General features: G+C 49.8%; 8 protein-coding genes across 8 annotated transcripts; 5 read left to right on the top strand and 3 right to left on the bottom strand.

Moving 5' to 3' along the window:
• Positions 1-102: 102 nt before the first annotated feature.
• On the bottom strand, positions 103-1,696 carry EV420DRAFT_905709 (Clp protease-domain-containing protein). The gene is made up of 8 exons (XM_060483945.1): positions 1,228-1,696; positions 1,104-1,175; positions 917-1,051; positions 862-867; positions 683-806; positions 485-631; positions 401-433; positions 103-346 (listed from the first exon to the last, which is right to left on the bottom strand). Exons 1-8 carry the CDS (start codon positions 1,372-1,374, stop codon positions 267-269), a joined length of 744 nt encoding a protein of 247 aa, XP_060325828.1. The 5' UTR covers positions 1,375-1,696; the 3' UTR covers positions 103-266.
• Positions 1,697-3,526: 1,830 nt separating this feature from the next.
• EV420DRAFT_1276748 (P-loop containing nucleoside triphosphate hydrolase protein) lies at positions 3,527-5,839 on the bottom strand (the record flags this gene model as incomplete). The annotated part of the gene is made up of 10 exons (XM_060467977.1): positions 3,527-3,624; positions 3,677-3,756; positions 3,810-4,083; positions 4,136-4,195; positions 4,251-4,491; positions 4,545-5,001; positions 5,050-5,141; positions 5,189-5,306; positions 5,356-5,491; positions 5,536-5,839. 10 exons carry the CDS (start codon positions 5,837-5,839, stop codon positions 3,527-3,529), a joined length of 1,860 nt encoding a protein of 619 aa, XP_060325827.1.
• A 66-nt stretch (positions 5,840-5,905) lies between these two features.
• On the top strand, positions 5,906-7,514 carry EV420DRAFT_1339660 (HIT-like domain-containing protein). Its single transcript, XM_060468916.1, has 6 exons — positions 5,906-6,105; positions 6,155-6,579; positions 6,630-6,795; positions 6,839-6,973; positions 7,027-7,291; positions 7,339-7,514. Exons 1-6 carry the CDS (start codon positions 6,066-6,068, stop codon positions 7,442-7,444), a joined length of 1,137 nt encoding a protein of 378 aa, XP_060325826.1. The 5' UTR covers positions 5,906-6,065; the 3' UTR covers positions 7,445-7,514.
• Positions 7,515-7,733: 219 nt separating this feature from the next.
• Positions 7,734-9,206, top strand: EV420DRAFT_1276659 (Di-sulfide bridge nucleocytoplasmic transport domain-containing protein; the record flags this gene model as incomplete). The annotated part of the gene is made up of 5 exons (XM_060467973.1): positions 7,734-7,872; positions 7,931-8,402; positions 8,463-8,578; positions 8,640-8,845; positions 8,919-9,206. The coding sequence occupies 5 exons, from the start codon at positions 7,734-7,736 to the stop codon at positions 9,204-9,206; spliced, it is 1,221 nt and encodes a 406-aa protein (XP_060325825.1).
• A 1,115-nt stretch (positions 9,207-10,321) lies between these two features.
• Positions 10,322-10,929, bottom strand: EV420DRAFT_904791 (uncharacterized protein). Its single transcript, XM_060483944.1, has 3 exons — positions 10,795-10,929; positions 10,524-10,713; positions 10,322-10,464 (listed from the first exon to the last, which is right to left on the bottom strand). The coding sequence occupies exons 1-3, from the start codon at positions 10,799-10,801 to the stop codon at positions 10,371-10,373; spliced, it is 291 nt and encodes a 96-aa protein (XP_060325824.1). The 5' UTR covers positions 10,802-10,929; the 3' UTR covers positions 10,322-10,370.
• Positions 10,930-13,169: 2,240 nt separating this feature from the next.
• Positions 13,170-16,958, top strand: EV420DRAFT_1276563 (TPR-like protein; the record flags this gene model as incomplete). Its single annotated transcript, XM_060467967.1, is given in 9 exon segments — positions 13,170-13,562; positions 13,641-13,707; positions 13,760-13,842; positions 13,895-13,997; positions 14,047-14,225; positions 14,278-14,434; positions 14,489-15,964; positions 15,978-16,322; positions 16,348-16,958. The coding sequence occupies 9 exon segments, from the start codon at positions 13,170-13,172 to the stop codon at positions 16,956-16,958; spliced, it is 3,414 nt and encodes a 1,137-aa protein (XP_060325823.1).
• A 578-nt stretch (positions 16,959-17,536) lies between these two features.
• EV420DRAFT_1648153 (uncharacterized protein) lies at positions 17,537-19,044 on the top strand (the record flags this gene model as incomplete). Its single annotated transcript, XM_060478118.1, has 2 exons — positions 17,537-17,845; positions 17,887-19,044. 2 exons carry the CDS (start codon positions 17,537-17,539, stop codon positions 19,042-19,044), a joined length of 1,467 nt encoding a protein of 488 aa, XP_060325822.1.
• Positions 19,045-19,103: 59 nt separating this feature from the next.
• Positions 19,104-21,023, top strand: EV420DRAFT_904670 (uncharacterized protein). The gene is made up of 7 exons (XM_060483943.1): positions 19,104-19,162; positions 19,216-20,426; positions 20,499-20,512; positions 20,564-20,648; positions 20,706-20,807; positions 20,864-20,881; positions 20,932-21,023. Exons 2-7 carry the CDS (start codon positions 19,518-19,520, stop codon positions 20,932-20,934), a joined length of 1,131 nt encoding a protein of 376 aa, XP_060325821.1. The 5' UTR covers positions 19,104-19,162; positions 19,216-19,517; the 3' UTR covers positions 20,935-21,023.
• The last annotated feature ends 565 nt before the right edge of the window (positions 21,024-21,588 follow it).

The following is a 21,588-nucleotide window of genomic DNA, read 5'->3' as shown; positions in this document are numbered from 1 at the left end:
TGATAGACTGCCAAGCCATATGCTGTCCTCATGCCTGAAAGCCGCCGCCGATGAATGGAACTAAGCAGTAATGGGTCGCTTGCGACTCAGAGCCTTGATACCTGCACAGGGCCCTCGTTTGTAAAAGGGAAAGGTCTGTTGGTGAAAAAGGATGCAAACACCCTTCAGCAATCTGCGATCCATATTCGTCGATATCTGCTTCCGCCATTGTACAAACCCAAGACAATATTGAGTAGTATGAGACTGTCCAACGGAGAATACAATTTTCATGATTGGCTATCGCCCTCGGATTTAGGGCTCTTCTCCAGTATTGCATCTACAATCCCAAAGTCTAAGGCTTCCTTAGCTACAGTACGGAAAGGTCAGAGCTTGAATGCCAATGATGAATTGAGTGCTAAACCTGTCATAAAGTTATCGCGTTCAAGCGCATGTTCTGAGTATACGTTTTAGTAGGGAAAAATGGGTGGTGTACGAGAAAGCGTACCGAAACGAGCGAGGCCCTTGCTCACTGATTCTCCTGGTTTTGCACAATGCTTCTGATAAATTCCTGTCAATAACTGACGTATTCGTAGGATCTCCTTAGCGTGGATAGCTATATCAGAAGCTTGACCAGAGGCGCCACCGGAGGGCTCTAGAAACAGCCATTAGGGTAGAATCGCAGTCAAAGCCACTGAGGACGGACGATGAATCATAATGCTGGCATTCGGTAGGCAGTGACGTTTGCCCCTTTCTCCCGCAGATAGTAAAAGAGAACCCATGCTAGCTGCTTGCCCAATACAGTACGTGTGTATTGGCGAAGAAACGTACTATCGGCGTGCCGGTAAGTCAGTTGACCTTTGATGCGAAATTGGATGTGCAAACCTGCATCTGCAAAAGTCAATTGCAATGAAGATATGTAATGTTACACATCGCTTACTGTGTCATATATTGCTAATCCTGCGGTAACACTACCTCCTGGAGAATTGATGTAGAGGTGTATAGGCTTCGAGGTATCCTCTGCTTCCAAGAAGAGAAGTTGGGCAACGGTCAACGTGGAATCTGTATCTCTTATCTGAGGTATAGATTCAGTGACCAGGCTGCAAACAACGCGTAGCTCGACGCACCGGACCGTAAAGCATGATGACCCTCTCCCGTAGCAAGCGCGAAAAGATATCGTACGAGCGTTCACCTCTTCCCTATCCTTCCACAATAAGCAAATGAGCGCCCAATACACTTACCACAACGTACCGTCTGCTCGATGACGATGGGAACGAGGTTGGAAGAAGGCGACTCTCCAGTCCATTGGCCAGCTAACGGATGAAAATGACGGGTCGCACGAACTGGCGAAAGACGTCGGTTTAGGCAAGAAAATCCTGGACGAAATATGGAGGACATTGAGCCGTAAGGACGTCGACGTCGAGACCGTTGATGGCAAAAATGTCTGCTTGCCGAATCGGGTAGTCAAAGCGCGTGACTGGCGCGCCTCGTGAATACGTCCACAACTGTCCACAAATGGACATTGAGCAGACAACTGTGAATGATTGACGCTGTAGTGAAGAAGTGGGAACGGATTTGTAGTCCGGCAATGAGCTATGCCACGTAGAACTATCCTTGAATTTTTAGGTGGTAGCAAGGCTAGTGCACATTTCTAGGGTCTACTTAGTGCACCGGATATTATCGATTTCTCAAAATCGATACGCATGCTGAAGTTCTTATTGAATACTTGAGACCCAGCCTGTCCCCTCATGACATCGTCCATCCGCGAAACTACGTCGAAGTCCGAAGTCGAAGCCATCCTAATCTAGCATAGTGGGGTAATTCTCTACACGCCAGTACATATGGTACCTAGTGTCGATCTTTGACGGATACCGTCCTCATTAATCAACTCCAAGGCTTGTTGAATCTATCTTCTGGATCACATCACCATTTCTGTCGTATATACACATAAATATCTATGGCCGCCACCAAAGAGGTAACATGCTGAAAATATAAATGAGCGATAAATTTTGTACAAACACGCGTCAGCTAGTAGAAGCACTTGTCGCAGTCTAGACCTACTTATTTCTAGGCCGGGTAAGTACTTATGTACTCCAGATAGCTTTGTGTCTCCGTCTCTCGATTCTTACTAACGCCGGGTTCTTTGAATCCTTTAAGGAACTTTCAACTTCGAAATCGAAGTGAACGGCTGAAAATTTGCTGGCCGATGGGTGGTTCTTCTTCGATCATCTATCGTTTAGTTCGTACCCTAGGTGGACATTGTCAGACTGAGCATTCCCGCCCCCTTCTCCGTCGCCATCAGGCACCGAGTCCGTCCTTCGGAAGGACGCTTACTCGTCACTAGGGTCTTATCGGCTGTCTGAATACACCGAACAGATCTTCCGGAGTTTCTCCAGGTCAAGTAGGCAAATACGGATAGGGCGCTTAGATACTCATCAATCACCGGCGCACGCGGGGACTTAGATAACTGCAAATAAACCGCAGAAGCCTTTCCGGAAGTAGACTTGATAGTGTAAACATAGACCGCTTCTTTAACAACTTCAAGGCTCGCGGATAAAGGATTCCGTTGAGCTAAAATAAGATGTACATAATATGAACAGCTTCGAAAGAAGAATATGTGATTTGCCGGCGCTCATCCTCCTACATGTTCCATCATCTACAGTGCATTGTTTCGTCAATACGCGAGTGCATATGCTAGGATTCCCGGCAACCAAAAATTGATCCTTGAAGTCGGCTCGCTCATTACCGATAAATATTCCTAGTGAACATCAGAAACATAGCTATTTGTTTATTGACTCAAACTGCGGTCGAGCTCATGGAGTTCACGAACCTTGATTTGCCAAGTACCCTTAGAATCCGCTTCATGGGTAAAAATGTTGCGAACAGCCGTGCTTAGTCCCCGACCACATGGAAAAAAGCTGGTGGTTTAATTACGTCTTTTTCTCGATTTTCTCAATGACGACCAGCCGATCAAGACACATTGTTTCAGTAGCCGCGGGTGCCTCATGTCCTTCGACAAATGTCTTCGCAATGGTTATGACATGAAGCTTCGGCTGCTTCACAAAGGAATTGGATGTTACGGCGGTGATCGCCCTTTCGGTCCAAGACGGACCCGAACGATGTAAATCCACAGAAAGGAGAAGGAAAAGCGCTGTTGCGATCAAACTCGGCTTTAACAACGACAATATTACCTTGGCGTTCGACGCTAAGCGAAAGCGCTAATTGGTCAAGGATAAGAACCCGGAAATGTCGCCTAAAAGAAACACAAGCCTAGATACCATTGGCCGCAATAACTCTGAAACCAACAGGAATGTGTCCTCTGCCTCTGGACCTCGTCATTTAGCCGCTAAAGGTCTTCATGAATGTGCCTTTCGGTTAAGCCATGTAGGCAGGAAGGCTAGACACTAATTTGAAGGAGAATTTCAAGAAAGATCTCACCGCGGGTAGCCGGACGACCGCGACAAAACTTCTTTCCATGATGATCTTCCGAGCACATTGCGGATTGACAATGTACCACATGTATAATTATATAAAGAAGACTACACTCATCTCAATAGCCACCTCCATCGTCTCCCGGCCTGTGGGCCGCCATTTGCCGCCGTTGGGCATCTTCAAGCTTGGGACAATTGGAAATGCCATGTCCAAGTCCTGTCAAAGCGATGAGTCTTTCATTCTGGGGAAGTGCAACACAGGCACCGACCTCCACAAACGGGGCATCCCTTAAGCGAGCCACCCTGAGCTGCCCTGGGATCCTCGATAGTCGCCAAGAACGGCGGAACTCTGCCAAACCAATCAGTTTCATTTCCGAGACTTCACGAAAATCAAATGCGCACTTTTGCCCCGCCTCCATTAATAAATACTTCAAATCCAATAAAGTCTGCTCGGGCGTATTCATGTTGACGAATGTCGTGGCTATTCCCGTCTTGCCGCTTCGCCCCGTTCGGCCGATTTGATGGACGTAGTCTTCAATCTCTTTGGGCATGGAGAAGATGATGACATGTTGGATTTCATTGAAGTCAAGTCCTTTGGAAGCTACACCCGAAGCTACCATGACGTCCTTCGCACCCGACTTGAACGATTTAATTGCGTATTGACGCTCTTCCTGGGCTGAAAAAAAAAGAGGGTAAGAAACCAGAAAACTTGGCAGCAAGAACCATACTTTTAGAGCCGTGGATCGCGACAGCTTCGACACCTTTCAGTAGAAGATATTCTTGAATGTCTGTGTCGACAAGTCAAACAGCTTGATTTAATATCGATTAATGGCTTCGACTTACCATCGACCTCATTCTTAATCTCACTAAAGATGATGACTGGGGGAGGTGTCTTCTGTAGACACTCAAGGAGATATACCATCTTGGCCTCTTGCTTGACATATTCGACAACCTGAAGAACGTCTAAATTGGCAGCGCCCGCCCGTCCAACATTAACGAGGATAGGACGGATGAGAGACTGTTGAGCGAAGTCCTGTATCTTCTTCGGCATAGTGGCCGAAAAAAGCAGAGTCTGTCGTTGTCGCTGAAATGAAGTACAGTAAGCCGACATCCTCTGTTATTAAGGAGAAGCCTCACCTTGAAGAAACTCATGATATTCCTCACGTCGTCTTCGAAACCCAGATCGATCATTCGGTCAGCCTCGTCCATACAGAGATACCTGCAATTGTTGAACGTAAACCGCTTTTTCTCCAGCATATCAATGAGACGTCCAGGAGTCGCAACTACGATGTGCAGACCCTTGGACATAACGTGGCTTTGCTCATTCATCGAAATGCCTCCGATGCACAACAATGTGTTCAATTGAGGATATTTGCCTTCCTTCGTGACGGCAGAACACCATCCGACAACGTTCTCGTACGTCTGGTTTGCCAGCTCTCGCGACGGACATAGGATGATACCGACGGGGCCCTCGCCTCGAATGAAAGGCATCTTCATTTCCTCTTCAAGGGCGAGCATGATGAGAGGTATACAAAATGCTAGAGTTTTTCCAGAACCGGTGAATGCGATTCCGATGAGGTCCCGACCTGAGAAGCTAAGTGGGATTAGTAAACAATACAGGGAATGGGCATAATAGACTTACGCGGTCGGTATACCTTGTAGCTGTATCGGAGTTGGAGACACTATTCGATGAGACTTGAGGTATTGAAGAATGGAATCAGGAAGCTTCATGTCCTGCACCAATTGTTAGGGAATGAATATCGGAAAAACGTTGTACATACAGCAAAATGTTCTATGGGAGGTGGTATGTCTTCGCCTTCGACAAGGATATGATATTTGTTACGAATACGCTCATTTTCTTCATCTGGACGATCTCGAATATATTTTGGAGGTCGCCAGCTTGGAATACATTAAACAAAGTTTACAGCTACAATGACTCAACACGTACCTAGTTTTGAGGGACTCGGTGTATTGGATACCCTTTGCCAGCTCCATATCAGATGCAAGCATTTTATGGCTCTTAATTGCATTGAAAATCTTTTCATCTGCTTCCTGAGTCTTTTCTTCTTCGGTCTTTTTTGCGTCTAAAGACGTTAATAGAGCACTTGAGGCCGTGAATGAATCTCACCTTCGGCTGCTTTTTGCGAATGGACCTCTTGTGCTTCCATGAGTAGCGTTCGCTCCTTTCTCAACTTTTCTCGACGAGCCTCTTCCTCATTAGCTTCATCCTCGCGCTCCTCTTGTTCCCGTTGCTGTCGTCTGGTCCGTTCCTTGTCAGAATTGGCACCCCACGAAGTAAGTTTTGCGAGCTTGGCCTGACGACGCTGAGCGACAGGAATATATGGTTCATATGTGTCATCTTCATTGTCGAGCTTGTAGGCTGGTGAGGGGGAGCGCTCGACGCGACGACGTTTTGTTGGTTGAGTGTCCATTGGAAAGACAGGACCGGAACCCGGGCCGCTGAAATTGTACCAAATAGGCCAAACCGGGCCTTGTTCCTTTACCATCATCCTTGCACAATCCAAACGTTGTCCAGGGATCCAATAGTAACGCTGGAACTTGTTCAACAGGGTGATATTCCAGACCTGATGCTCCGGTTCAAATAAATAGTTTCGTGTGCTTGGTTCTTGTCTCGCCTGCTCTTTCTTCCCTACCATCATGACCGAGTTTAACCCATCTGATCATCCTCATCGTAGATGTATGATTTCCTATCCGTCTCTGTTCTTTGCTCATGATTTCACCGGTAGTGAATCCATTGACCGGTGACTACACACTCGTCTCACCTCATCGCATCAAGCGACCGTGGCTCGGTCAGGTTGAACCGCCCATGGTGTCCAGTTTGCCACAATATGATCCGGCATGCTACCTCTGTCCCGGCAACACTCGTGCTGGAGGCCATAAGAACCCTGATTATCAGCAGATATATGTCTTTGAAAACGACTTCTCTGCGGTCCTTGGCGGACCGCTGCCAATCGCCCCCGTAGCCCCCCATCCATTACTTGCGACAGAACCTGTCGGTGGTGGATGTGATGTTCTGATCTTTGATCGTAGACATGATTTGACTTTGGCACGAATTTCAATTGATGGGCTGAAGCGAATCATCGAGGAGTGGATTCGAATCTACTACAGACGAGGCGCGGAGGAAAACATCAAATATGTTCAGATCTTCGAGGTAACAGTTACTTTGACCTCGCCGAGTAGAGAACTGTAACTGCTGTTTAGAACAAAGGTAGTATGATGGGCTGCTCAAACCCTCACCCACATGGACAGGCCTGGTCTTTGTCTGCTATACCTTCGTACCCTGCCAAAGAGCTCGAAAATATGAAGCGGTACACGCTCACCGATGTGCCTGCTTCTCATGCTCCCAGGATCAAGGATGGTCAGTTGAGTTAATTCTATCAACTCTGGACGTTGCGTCAATCGCATCTTAGGGAAGCCTTGTCTGCTCTGTGAATATGTCCATGCAGAACTCAATTGGACAGGCCCCGACGGCCGGATAGTGTTCAAGAACGAACACTGGGTAGCCGTGGTGCCGTGGTGGGCGGTGTGGCCCTTCGAGATACTCCGTGCGTGTCAGTATCTCCTTTCGTTATGACACTCCCAAACTTTGTCCTCTCAGTCCTTCCATATCAACGTCACATACCCTCAATCGCAGAGCTTACCGAAGAAGAGAAGACGGCGTTTGCCCAAAGCATATCTATCGTTACCAAACGATACGACAATCTCTTCTCTTCTTCGTTTGCGTACTCGATGGGGATCCACCAGCGGCCAATCCCACTGACTGCGGTCGCCACCAGCGAGGATTCGTTCGAAGAGGCTCATTTGCACTTACATTTCACCCCGCCGCTTCTGCGAAGTGCAACTGTCAAGAAGTTTATGGTTGGGTATGTCAGCCACATCTATTACCTCTCGGTGTCTTATCCATAGTTAGGTTCGACATCATGGGGGAAGCTCAACGGGATCTTACTCCTGAAATAGCAGCTACCCGTCTTAGAGAGTGTTCTGATATCCATTACCTCGATGAGAAGAATAACTGACGTAGAGGCTGTTTAGAAAATAGAGCACTGTCTGATTAAATCATATAAGTTACACCAGTCATACACGGTTTCTGTTGCATGTTGCAGCCTCAATCGAGTCCTGATACAGTCCATTATCAACTATTGGTCAATTCGAAAGCAAGCTGGCCAAAAAAGGAATAACAAAATATGAGCACGTGACATAAACGCGTCGGTTTTTGGTGGCATGGTACTTGTCCACGTACTTGTCTCTTCCAACGTCCTCCATCTGTCCCAGTCTCCCTTTATTTATCTTTAATCGGTGGCAAGGATGAAATCACGTATATTTAAGCCACAGCGCTCGACAGAAGCACCTATGGACTTTCAGTTTACCTCACGGCCAAGCTCAAATGTAAAACCGGCTTGGGCTGCAGGCGCAGGGGATGAGGACCCTAGTACCCCCAAAAAACGTATTGTCTCTCGATATGTGATTGCATCCTCCATTTGACAACGTTCTGCTCCCGCCAGGAACTCACGACGACTCGACCCTAACCGCACCGTCAACACCAACATTTGGCTTCAACCAGAATGTTCCATTTATTTTCCAAACGCCATCGCGTCAGCCACCCCAGCCGTATCCATGGGCGCCACCTCCAAACTTCTCACCAACGAAGGCATTCCCCCAACCGGTTACTTCGGAAGAGGTTCGGGATGTCGATATGTCAGAAGTGAGCCCGCCCAAGCCGGAGGAACCAAAGTCAGAACGTGGAAGACCTATTGCCACAGGTGCTCTGCGACGAGTTTTCCGAGCTCGCCAGAAGGCCAACGGTCGTCAGCTGTCAAAGACAAACAGTCATGACGAAGAGGATGATGATCTGGATAGTGATGAAGAAAACGATAGGGCCATTACGCCTATAAACCAAAATACGTCCAATCACTACACTCTGAATCTCCCTTCTCCTCCCGCTCCTCCATCTGATACGCCGTACATCCTACTCGGGTAAGTCCATGGTTTCTAAAGGGTGCCGTTGCCAATTCCGTTGCTAACGTTATCCCATAGGTACCTCCAGTTTTTCTTTAACCTTTCGCTCATTCTAGTCTTTCTCTATCTCGTCGTGCAATTCATATTGACTGTGCAACGAGATGTCGAGCACCGAGTTTCGGAGTATTCCGCTGGTAAGTTTCAAATTTGGTTTTACACCCTCTCTTTGCCTTAACAAATTCGGGGGTGGCATAGACATCATCCAAGAAATAGCCATGTGTGCTTTGCAATACAAGAACAACCTTTGTCAATCACCATTACCGGCAATGGCACAGCAATGCGCTAATTGGGAGACATGCATGAATCGGGATCCGACCACCCTTGGCCGTGCCAGAGTCGGTGCCGAACTGATTGCAGAAGTCGTAAATGGGTTCGTTGAGCCCATCAGCTGGAAGACTCTGGTAAGTTGTTTTATCCGAAGAATGTCCATACCCTGTGCTAACTATATCATCCACTTCTATCTACGCCACGAAGGCCTTCACGTTGACGTCTTTGTCCTTTTTAACCGTATTCATCAATGCGCTACTTTCATTATACCGTTCGCGACATCACTCGCCTCCCCACGCGCCACCCACCCATAATACCCAGTACCCTATACATCCATCTACTCCGTATCCGCCGCATCAGTTCGGCAGTTACCTATCTCCAGCACCTACCCCAGCTTGGAGTAGATCGTGGAAGGGGATCGACCACGATGAAGACACGGAAACTCCGACCAGACGAAGACGGCTGGAAGGAGGAGGTTCAGTAAAGATTAAATAGCCAATGTTGTGCAGGCATGATGAATATGGGATATGGTTTCATCTAACCTTGTATTCACTAGGTTCTGGATCGGTGAAATCTTATCTGAGCTGAGGACACGGAGGGTTTAGATCCTTCACGGTACGTGAGTGTCGCGAAGCCATCATCTAACGTTTTCATATATACAGCTGACGGACTTGGGGGAAAACATGCGCCATTTGGAGGTGTAACATATGCTGTATCAGGCCGGGAGAAGACACAGGACTGAAGAACAGCCCGTGATAGCCAACAGCAACTGTTTCCGCACGTCATGGGACACCGAGCATTCCTGGAAGACACGGTGGTAGAGAATATCAATTGATGAGAGGGATGCTGTTTAAATATCTCAAAGGTGAAGATCACAAGCACTGTATCGGGGTCAAGGATCTCAGGGAACCGGGTAACCTTTGCGACGACCCGGTAACTGGATGCGTGCTTGTTTTCCTATGATGTGGGTCCGGAACATTCTCTGATTAAATAAATGATGTTCCCGAGCTCCGTATAGGGATTTCGTACACGAGTATGTCTGGAATGCATCGCTTCAGGAACATCACGGGTGCCACAAGTTTTAACGCTGGGCCAAGAATGCGTCAGCGCCGCGTGCAGGATTGATTGGTTCTCAGGCCCAGATGAACCTGTGATTTAAGAGGATTAGCCTTTTGTATCCCCGGATATACTTGGCACCGCAGGGTCGGAGCAGGGTTGATGTTTGAATGAAAAGGTGACGGTAGGGGGTACGGTAGAAATACGGTAGGACGGCGACCAGCAACCGATGGGGCACTGCGGCTTGTTTTGTTAGTGTCGGAGGCATTGTTGTTGTATGATCTTCTCTAGACGCATATCCCCGACCTTTGTCACCCTAGTCCTATTTCCGTCGCCAGCCTTACGACTGATAGCATCTTGTTGATTGATAGTACCCGTTTGTTGATTCCCTGCCCGTGATTTATATTCTCTGCGACTAATACTAATCGGTATTCAGGCCGCGGCACGCACATACCGTGATAGATGCCTCGGCGTTCACTGTGATTGCCATGATGCTAAGAAATGAAGCGAAAAAGATTGCTCGTTGCTAGGTACATCGGAGAACATATGTCGAGGCGGCGAATGCATGGTATTATGACCACCTCTTCTAAGGCACCTCAAAGATTACACCCACGTCCATATATAGTCAACATTCTTCGACGACCCACAGTCATTTGCCGCTCCCTGCAGCCGCTGCGGCTCGCTCTTCTTCCTTTTTCTGATGTGGCGATAACTTATTAGACGTGGACGAATCGAGAGTGGATCGCGGGACGATACCTTCTGTTTAGCACGAAGAATCTCGGCGTCACTAGTGGAGACTTAGTACACATACCGATTATCAACGGATTGAGGAATGCTTGCCTTTCTTTCCTCTTCGCAAGGCTAGACGCGCTTTCCTTGGGTTTTTTGGCTGCTGCCGCCGCCTTCTTCTGTGCTTTGGCGCGATCTGTCTCCCTCTGATTGCCGCCTATGAGCCATTAGACATTCAATGAATCGATTGCTGTAGATGTAAAGCAAAAAGAGTAGAGAACTGGTTAAATGTACTCACGGGTCATGGCTGTTGTTCACTAACTGGGTGTAACGTGTCACGTCACGCTCGGGAAATGATGGGATTCAATCGGAGTCAGCTGACCTCGAAAAAGGCTTGTTCAATTTTAGCCCCCGGAATTGATCTGGATTCTGATCATCCGTCTCCGGCTATTTTCAGTTGCCTCTGAGACTCAGGGTCCCACGTTTCCTTGTGCAGCTGATGCTGCGCTTGTATTGTATGTAGAGGGGCTGAGCCCCTAGTGAAATTGACGAGTCACTCCAAATGAAATTGAAACATCGCAAGGCATTCCGCGATCCGGTGGGTGCTCAGGTTCAGGTAAACGTCTCTGACAGCGGCAACGCACTCGACATGTATCAGGCGTACGATCGCATGAGGGGGGCAGGCTGGGCGACGGCCAGGTCATTATAACAGAGCTGTGGGCGTTTACCGGGGATGATACACGCCTTTTTGTCGTATCACCGCGCAAAAGGCAAGTCGAGCAACAAAGCTTCCGTAGTGATGTCAATCGGAAGAATCGAGCTACGCAGTCATGCTCCGTGGTAATCGATTGCGGACGGGAAGCCTGTCAGAATACAAGGTTCGCGTGTGGATTTCTCGGAAAAGCAGGCTATACAATTTTCATCAACACGCAAGTTCGGCCCGACTGTCCTATCCTCTCGGGGTTGTCCTTCCTGGCTCGTGGTCGTCTCTTTATTGCTTCCATTCCCGCTAAGGTTGCATTATGTCATGGAGACCGTGATCTGCAAATTCCATGCGAGAGGCGTGGGGTGAGAGGCGTCAGGGCCTCGGACACAAATCCGCAATGAAATCATGACACATTGTTGACTCCTGCTGTTGGCCTGCTGTAGGGTCGGAACAGTTGCTACAGCCGTACTCGGGGCTGAGGCGAGGTATATGGATGGTTGTGTGGTTCAGAGTGATTGTGATTGTATGATCTGCAAATATGATATTGTGGGATATTATTCTGCATTATAAAGCGGCCGGGGAATAACTATAGGTACCGATAATAAAGGGCACCCTGAGTAGGAACGAGATGTCAAACGGTGTGTAATCGAACTGTAATCGATGGAGTGTGGAGTCTAGAAGCAATGTGGGTGAGATAGGAAGCGAAGCGAAAAGACCGAGCGCCGAAGGTGAGAATTACAGCATTGACGGAGTCAGACGGTCTCACGGAGGCAGAGTTAAAACACAAGAAGCGAAGGGTCTTGATAGAAACAGGTAGACTTTGCGCACTAAGGCCTTTGGTTCGTTAATTTTGCGACCACCTTAATTATAAGAGACGGTTAGATCCGGAAGCAACGCGGAGAAAAGATGCTTTCGGAAAGGATTGAATTCCGTTGACGGGGATGTGCAATGAGCAGCGATGAATCTTTGAAGGGGCAACAAAGGACACAAATTAGAGGGTGAATAAAGGAACGCAGGGCTTCGGAGAGATTCCCAGGGCGTCGTAACGTTTCCAGTGATTCGGTGCTTCGGGCGAGACAGGCTCAGGACCGGCAGGGATGTACAATGATCGAAAAGGGTAGACAGGCAAGGACAGGACAGGACCGGCAGGATGCTTGGCAACGGTACCGCCTTGAATGGACGTTTCCACGTTGAAGGGATCACATGATCGATCGCCGATGGAATCTGTTAACGTGGCCGGATAAGATAAGATAATGCGGTGACGTGCCTGGACATATCGGGGTATGACTTTCGTCAGAGTGAGACGACCCTGATTCCAAAACGGGACAGGGCCTAGGTCATACCTTCCTGAGATGACATCCGAGATTATGGGTGACGTGTCATATGCGCTAAGCGGCAATCTGCGGGTAAAATAGAAGCGAATTTGATGAGTTCTGTTCTGGCTGTACAGTAAACAAGACTGTTACGACGGTTGGTTTGATCCACTGAGTGTCATGGAGCTTCTCTTCTGATTGGGATCCGTCGAATGTAGGAGAGAATCGACGGTGCTGGCACGCGATAGTTGACAGCAATGAGGCACGGGGAGAAGGAATGGAATGAGTGTACGGTCGTAAGCAATGGTACGAGTAATGGAGTAATGCTCGGTGTATTACCATCTATTGCCATTCGGAAGTGAGAATTGTGTACGGATTTGGGACCAGATCAAAATAGATGAATTGAGATCAAATTGAGATCAAATTTGTGAATTTGGATCAAATGTAAATTGCTTCCCTGAGTATCCCTGGGTTCGCTGACTTGTTCACAACCGAGATGGCTTCCGATGGGCCGATGGATCTGATTGGATTGATCGCCATTGATCGTGCGAGGGGCCGGTCGTTGACTATATAATAAATTATATCATATCGAATAATATATATATATCAGACGCCGCTTCCCTTCCACCTTTTGCCCCCTCTCCACTCCCCAGCATGTCTATGCGCCACCTCCCCCGCCAGCCAGAGCGGGATGTCCGTATGCACGACCCGTCTCCATTGCAGTCACACCCTCACGCCCACCCGCTCATCACCCACGGACCCCACCTCAACGGCAATGCTCCCGGTCCCACCACGCCCGCCGCCGCCTCCATCGTCTCACCCACTGCCGGCGCTCCCAATGGCGTCCAGGCCCCAACTACAGTCATGCAGAAGCTCGCTGCAGCCAACGAGCAGACTTGGCTCCTCATCGGAAGCGTAGCAGAACAGATGGGAGACCTCGAACATGCCCTTTCCGCCTATGAGAATGCCCTGCGGCACAATCCGACGTCCCTGTCCGGACTTACTCAAGTCGCTGGCATCGCCCGGATCAAGGAGAACTATCCCAAGGTGTGCCATCAATTCCAATTCCTTTGTTGCCGCGGTCCGTCATTCCGATTTGTCATCGCTAACTCTTTTTTTCTTCAGGCTGTTGATTTCTTCCAACGTGTGCTTGGTTTGCAAGAGGAGAATGGCGAGGTATGGAGTGCTCTAGGTGTGTATTATAACCTCTTATCTGCTCAATTGACTCTAACTTTACGATTCAGGGCACTGTTATCTCATGCAAGATGACCTACAGAAGGCTTATTCTGCCTACCAGCAGGCATTGTACCTGTTACCAAATCCCAAGGTCATTTAATTTCCCTTCCATCAGTCAATCTCAGCCTAACGGACACCTACAGGAGGATCCTAAGCTTTGGTACGGCATCGGAATACTCTACGACCGATATGGGTCCCTCGATCATGCCGAAGAGGCCTTCTCTTCGGTCTTGCGCATGGATAAAGGTGTGCTAGCCCTTTGTATTCTAGTCGCCAGTCGTAGTTAATTGTGAAGACCTAGATTTCGATAAAGCGAACGAAATCCTGTTTCGATTAGGCATAATCTACAAGCAGCAAGGCAAATACGACGAATCCCTTGCCTGCTTCGACCGCATTCTCCGCAACCCTCCTTCCCCTCTTGCACACGCCGACATATGGTTTCAGATCGGTCACGTTTACGAACAACAGAAAGACGTAGGTCCGATCAACTTTCTTATTAGACGTCCTTACTCACCGCAGCGTGCAGTACGTCAAGGCAAAGGATGCCTATGAGCGTGTAGTCGCCGACAACAGTGGTCATGCCAAGGTGCTGCAACAGCTCGGATGGCTATACCATCAAGATGGGTCTTCGTTTCAGAATCAAGACCTCGCTATCCAATACTTGACGAAAAGTCTCGAAGCGGGTTAGTATCACTGTGGTTCTTTGTTCGTATCATCCGCTGATGATTCTGCTATAGACTCTTCGGATGCCCAGAGCTGGTACCTCTTGGGTCGTGCTTACATGGCGGGGCAAAAATATAACAAGGCCTACGAAGCATATCAACAAGCCGTCTACCGCGATGGTCGCAACCCTACGTTCTGGTGTTCTATCGGCGTTCTATACTTCCAGATCAATCAATTCCGTGACGCTTTAGACGCTTACTCGCGAGCCATCCGAATCAACCCTTACATCTCCGAAGTGTGGTTCGACCTTGGCAGTCTCTATGAAAGTTGTAACAACCAGATCTCCGATGCCATCGATGCATATGCCCGTGCGAGCGAGCTCGATCCCGGCAACAACGTTATTTCCCAGCGCTTGCAGTTGTTGAAGACTGCACAGGCTACCGGCGGCCAGCTTCCTGCTGCTCCGGGTCCCCAAGATGTTCATCCCACAGCATATGCTAGTGCTGTTGTTCCGCCACCGGGATTGACAGGTCCGCCTCTACTTTTACAGTCTGGTGTTCCCCGTCCGCCATTCCGTACCGACTCACGAGGACCAACAGACATATCCTTGCCGCCGCCTTCACAAGTAGGCGTTGGGCGATCATCGCCTGGTCCTTTCAGAGGTGGTCCACCACCGCCTGTAGTTCTTGATGAGACACGCCACATTCCTTCTCATACCCCACTCGCACCAATGGAGATCGAGCGACCAGCGCACTCACGCGATTTTCCCAGCTCTTCCCGGGATGCCGGCCCGCGTGGACATCAAAGTCTATTACTTCACCACCCCCTTCCCCAGCCTGGAGAAGAAGGTCGGAATGGTGTTCACCCGCATCATCCGGACTCGTACTTCTCGCGACAACCGCGCCCACAATCACGCTCGATTTCACCAGGTCATTCGGCACGGCAACGAAGTCCCCCACCCTTTCCACCATTCCCGCCTCCCGGTGGACGGCATCCCATAGGTCCTGCTCAACCTAGTTCGGGCCCAGTCCAGAGGTCGCCGCGGTCATACCCGGCACATGAACCTCCAGCTAGACCCGTAGAACAGGATGGAGCATGGGATAGACGGCCAAACAATGATATTCGAGACTGGGAAAGGGATAGGAGGATGCTTAGGCATTCCGGTGGTGAATACCCCGGTGGTTACCCGCCACCTTACCCGCCTCGTTCGCCTCCCAGTGCGCATCGCGGACGGACCCCTCCTGAGGCTTCTCCACGTTCGGCGCATCCGTCCAGGTATTGGGAGAAAGGCGGACATTCGGTCAGTCGACCGTCGCCCCCTCCACCTCCACCGAATGATTCGATGAGACGGTATGATCCTCGATACGAGGTACGGGATAATGGTCGGGAGAGAGACTATGATATGGATGCACGAATGGACCAACGATCCTTCCCTGGACCACCAGATGAAGGGCGACGAGGAAATCATTTTGCGTCCAGCAGCAACCGTAGTTCGGAGAGTCCTCACCCGGATGGCAAGGGACGAAAGAGGCCTTCTTCGAAAGATGACAGTGATCCTTTCAGCTGAGGCCGCACGTCGCGAAAGGAGGAGAAAAAATGGGAGCATCAGCGGTGTTAGCCCCAACGGGAACGGCAATGGGCTTCCCAAGCGTCGAGAAGAAGGTCTGGAGACACCGACACCAAAGCCATTCGTGGTTGAGCGGGTTGAGCGTATGCAGTCGAGCGATCGTATGCCTCCCAACTTCAAAGGTTATAGCAAGGATCATGGCTCTCCTGGCCCTGTCAGCTCGAACGGTTCGGGTTCTTCGACCAGACCTTCACCTACAAGTGGTGCTCCCCGACCTCCTTCTCGCGTCTTGGATGAGGACTACGATGAAGGCGTCGACGCTCTCATGGGGCTTGCAGCTGGTGCACCGGGCTTCCGAGCTGCGAGATTCGTCTAACGCACCTGTTCCTTCCCATTCACCGGCGGTATCTACTTCGAGCCGGCACAGCGACCCTTCATCTCGCTCTCATCTTATGCATCGTGACTCTGTTTCATCTACACGAAGTCATGCCTCGCCTCCTCTCCTTTCTGCCCCTCTGAAGCGACCCTTGAGCCCTGGTGTTGACGAATTGTCAGACGCCAAGCGCTCAAGGATGGACCTGCACAAGCGTCGTGGAACCTCTCCGCCTACTCGTCATGCACCTTCCTCGCGTCCATCTCCCATTCCTTTCCGTACACAGCCTACATCTCGCTCGCCTGAAGCTCATTACCCACCAAGTCCGCCGTTGCCTGCAGTGCTTCCTCCACACCCTAGGCCTATTGGTTCAGGGTTGTCGAATGGTTCTGCCCCGATTGCGTTGCCTCCGATCGCCACCCTCTCTCCGACGTCGACAGCTCCCTCACCGAGCGGTACGGAGCGAGACAGAGACGACAGGATGCAGGTAGATAACCGGTCCATATCGCCACCGCCTCGTAGTAAGATGCCGGAAGCTGGTCGGTCTCCGCCAAAAGCGACGCCTTCGCCGCCTGTCGTAGAGAAGAAGGAGCCGTCTTCATGATCTCTGCTTGGGTCTCAGTGGGTCAGTTTATGAATTTTAATGAGAAGATAACGAGTGCATAAGTAAAGTCGTCGCAATTGTTTTTTTATCTTGCATTATTTTATCTCCCTTGCTTTGGACGTATATCTTTTTTTGATTTGTTAATAACATCGTTGTAAGTCTGTAGAACGAATGTTGTGCCATACACGCTGTGTCCGTGCTATGAAATAGTAATGTGTTGTAGTGAAAAAGGTCCGAATCCGATACAGACAAATTTATTACTCGGGGCATGAAGGAATTCCGGTGTCATGACTGAAAGTGATGGCCAGTGATCCCTGCATGACTGCGATGTCATTTCTCCGACTTTCAAAACAGTCGAATTGAAAGTAGAATGTCCAGACTACTGAGTGCCGTGATCGTGGCCAATTACCGGCGCGCTGCCACTGGATAGCAACCGTGATCTGTGACAAGTACACGCTATCCACCAACCAACTTGGTCATTTTCAACAAGTTTTTTTCTCAACGCTATTTGTATCGATTCTTTCTCGTGCAGTCATGTAGGTACCATCTCATCGTCGCTGCCATGACGCCCTAACCCGATGATCAGGCCGCTGCCCGACGAACGTCCACGACAAAGTGTTGCAAATCTCATCGGTAGATTCGAACAGCAAAACAAACGACAGTCGATATCTGCCAGTCCAGCTCGCAGCTCAAGTGTTGTTTCGCATAACACGGGTGATTCAGCCAAGGAGGAGGTAAAGGAGAAGCGGGACTGGCCTCCGACTCGGTCCACGACATCGTACACGACTAGCCCTTCTTCGTCGTGGATTAAGCCTCAACCGTCGGCTCTGAAATCGTCGTCTTCGACGAGTACGGTACCGATCTCGACAGCTATAGATGCCCCGGTGGTAGACGCTGTCGCGACACCTGCTGCCGACTCAGTTGCCAGTCTCCCGAGCATTCTGATCCCAAGAGCCCTTTACCATCGAAGCCAGTGCTTAAGCAGAGCCCAGCACCATCATCTTACAAGTCTCCTGCCAAGGCGTTGACGCCGAAAGCATCACCCGGCGGGTTGGCATCGATATCGACTCCGTTGAAGCCACAGCATACAGGCCAATCTACTACATCAACAACGTCTTCTGTTCGGAAGACGGTACCCAGGACTAGCACTGCTACTGCTGCTGCACGTGCCAAGACACCGTCACGTCTCAACCAACGTTCGAAGACGCCTCCACGCAGTACTGCTTCTACTACTCCCAGAGCGAGAACGCCAAGCACTGTACGTCCTGGGTCAGGCTTGTTCGCGCCTACTGCAGCTTCGTTAGCTAGGGCGCGAGATGCCCAGGCTCCTGCTCCGACGCCGAAGAAGAAGACGGTATTGTCGAGCGCGGTTGCTGATAGGCTGAACAAACCTACTGCTGCGTCCGCGAGTAAGGCTCGTACACCTGCGGTTGTGCCTTCCAGGGGTAAGCCTGCGACTCGTGGGGTTATGAAGCCCAAATTGCCTTCGTCGGGTAGTCCGAGGGTGGTGAAGAAGGACGGTGTAAAAGGGGCTGCGGCTGGAGCAGCGGCTGTCGTCGCTGTTGCTGCTGCTGTCGAGGGCGTTCCAGACGAGGTCGTTGATGAGCACGCGGAGACGAACGGCCACGTTACAGAGGCTTCTGCTGAGCAGGTACACGAGGACGCAGCTGGCCGTCATGAAGAAGTCCAGAATGAGGCGGAAATCCATACCGAACCGGAAGCGCATGTCGAGACGGAGGATCGCGAAGATGCAGATGCAAACCACGATGAAGCGGTGCCAGTTGATACCCCAGAAGCGACTGTAGAGATCGAACCTCAGAATCCCACGTCGCCCGAAGGTGTTTCAGTCACTTTGCCTGATGTAGAGGAAGGGTCCGCGGGAGAACGGACGCCTGTTGCTGAAAAGCACTCTCACGAAGGCCTTGTTGAGCGGGAACATGTATCCGAAGATCCTCCTGAAGAGACGCACCCTTCTGTTGGCAATGATCTTGAAGACATCGTTAATCTACTGGAATCGACGTCGCGTCCAGTTAGCATCGTTAGCATCCCCGACGATGTGGTCGATATCCCTGATGAGTCGGAGTAGAAACAAGTAACCGCTCAAAAGAATATTCACGCACATGATACCTCTTCGTTCGTTAACGCCCAATCGCTGTATCTTTCTAGATCTCATATAATATTTTTGGACACACTGTACACTCATGGTGCGTTTCTCTTCACCTCTTTATTTCCTGCTGGACCTCATTGTCGATTCTAGCATTTTCCCGATTCGCCAAATATGCCTCTCGCTTTCCTGCATTTCCGTCTCTCTTTCCCTACCTCGCTTACTTATATTGGTGTTTTGTCGCGCGTCTATGCATTAGGCTACGCCTTGGAATTGAATCGCATTCGTTTTTAAATAAGTTGGTCACGGGAATTTGAGAGATTGCCGGATATTTGCTTGGCATGCCGCACACAAACATGAGACTTTACACCTTGTTCCGGGTTAGTGGCACCCTACAACAAGGTAGCTCGACTGCCTCTTCGTATCAGTCGTGAGGCTATCTCGATGCCCTTGTCATGTCCTCTGCATCCCTTCCAGTTCAATCAGATTCTTTGGTGACACCTCCAATTGACACGCAACGCGGCCATGCGTTCCCACATTCATTGACTTCTTCACATCTCTCGATAAAGCGGAACTCTGTTGTGGACCCTACCCAAATGGCGAATTCTGGTCACGGTATAGACGGAGCTGTCCTGGATATCACACGAACGGATTCGAAGTGTGAAGATACAGGCGAGGAGCTGCGATTTCCGAGGGAGACATCATTTGACGGACCCCTTCCGAGCCCGCCTTTAACCAGGACTAATACAAAAGAGAGTGTTACCCAGCCATACCAGGAGAAGACCCTTGCTACTGAGAACCAGGATTCGAAGGCCAGGGAAAAGGACTCAGTCTGGCATCCATTGCAATTCAGCGACCCTGCAGACCAAACTCAGGATACCACCGTTGTTGACTTGGGCGATTCTATAGTCGACGCCAATGGCCGCCTGGTGTTCCCTGATGGAATGAACAAAAACTCGCCCCCTCCTTTTCCTCGCGGATCCGTTCATCCCATTGACACACAAAAACCGCATTCCCCGCAGCCATGGGAGCTTGTTGATCCTCCTCCTTCAAATGGTCACAAGCCTTCGCAGTATGGGACGGTGTCAAACAAGTTCAGCACCCTGCAGGGTACCTCGTACGCTTTTTTTCTTGTTCACAACGTTGCCATGTCGCTTATTGGTCCCTGTAGACACCGCCGGCCTTTGATACCCAAATCGTCGTATTACTTCGGGCCTCCGCCTCCGGACGCGGCGTTTGGTACACCACCAATGGGTCAAATCGGTGTTCATCATCCTCGGGAAGTCATTCGGATCGAGCGGGATTATACGGGCGGAGAGTTGATACAATTTGCTCCGATCTATCCGCTGGAGCTGGAAGGACGGGTTCGTTGACTGCTATTTCCAGACTGCCAAGGGGCAGGCACTCGGGCGGTGTACTGACCTCATGGCCAATAGATAACACCAACACAGTTCTTGGAATCAATCAATGCCATCAACGAAATCCTCATATCTGCACATAGTATTCGGCGTTCGATGGTTGACAATGTGCTTGCGGTCGTCACGTTGTACCTGTCAAGACTGATCATCACTTCGCACTACGAGAAGGTTTGTTATTCCTGACCTTTTCCGTAACAATGAACCTCTAATGCTTGTTTCTGATAGGAGATGAAACGGCTTAGGCTGCTTTTTGATGAACTCAATACCGGACTATATAATCCTGCTGGCCTGAATCTTCTTTGGCCCAGCAAGGTGGCTTTTTTATACGTGAGTTTCGGAAGTACATCCGGGACCAGTCTCTATATATACTGACGAATCCTCAGATGGAGATCGAATACTACGTGAGTTTTTGTCAAAGCGCTTACTTTGTGAAACTGACCTGAATGTACAGTGATACCAATCGTGTTCCGTCCGACTCGTCTTATTTTTATTGCTTTTTGCGGATGCATCTCTTAGATCCTTTTCACATCTGTATTTGACAATCATTATCCGTGTTTCCGTCGATCTTCAGCAGGCATCTCTCATTCAACTATCTCTATATATCATATTTGGGCGACGAGAGGGAGCAATATTCAGCTGTAGTCTTTCTTAATGACGATAATTGACAATGGGGCTACCCCGCCTCGATCTTGATCAGCAGGGAAAAGCTGGGAAGAAACATGAAGCGGAAATTCGGATATACACGATGACTTAACCGATGGTCCAGAGTCATCAATAGTATCATCACTATGCGCACTTAATGACATTGCGATCAACAGATTAAAGTAGAAGAGGCGCACTCTATCAAAGCACACGGAACGTGGTCCAAAGTCCGACTGAATCTGTTAGAACCAGTACACGGTGTCGAAGTGGGGTGCCGTGGGTCGGTGTATTGCGTGTGACCGGGAGGCTGTACGCCAGGGACAGATGGAGTTAGGGTTAAGGTTTCGTGGATAACCTCGAGTTCAGTCACATGTCTTCTCGAATATTCTCGGATGCCGAATGCCGAGCCGCGCGTCCTTCTCCAATAAATGGGGGATGCCGGCGATCAACGGCAAAGAAGGAAAGG

Source organism: Desarmillaria tabescens (genome assembly GCF_030435595.1).
Source record: "Desarmillaria tabescens strain CCBAS 213 chromosome Unknown EV420scaffold_47, whole genome shotgun sequence".
NCBI lineage: Eukaryota > Fungi > Basidiomycota > Agaricomycetes > Agaricales > Physalacriaceae > Desarmillaria > Desarmillaria tabescens.
The sequence above is the reverse complement of the archived record's forward strand: the minus strand, read 5'-3'. Positions and strand labels throughout refer to the sequence as shown.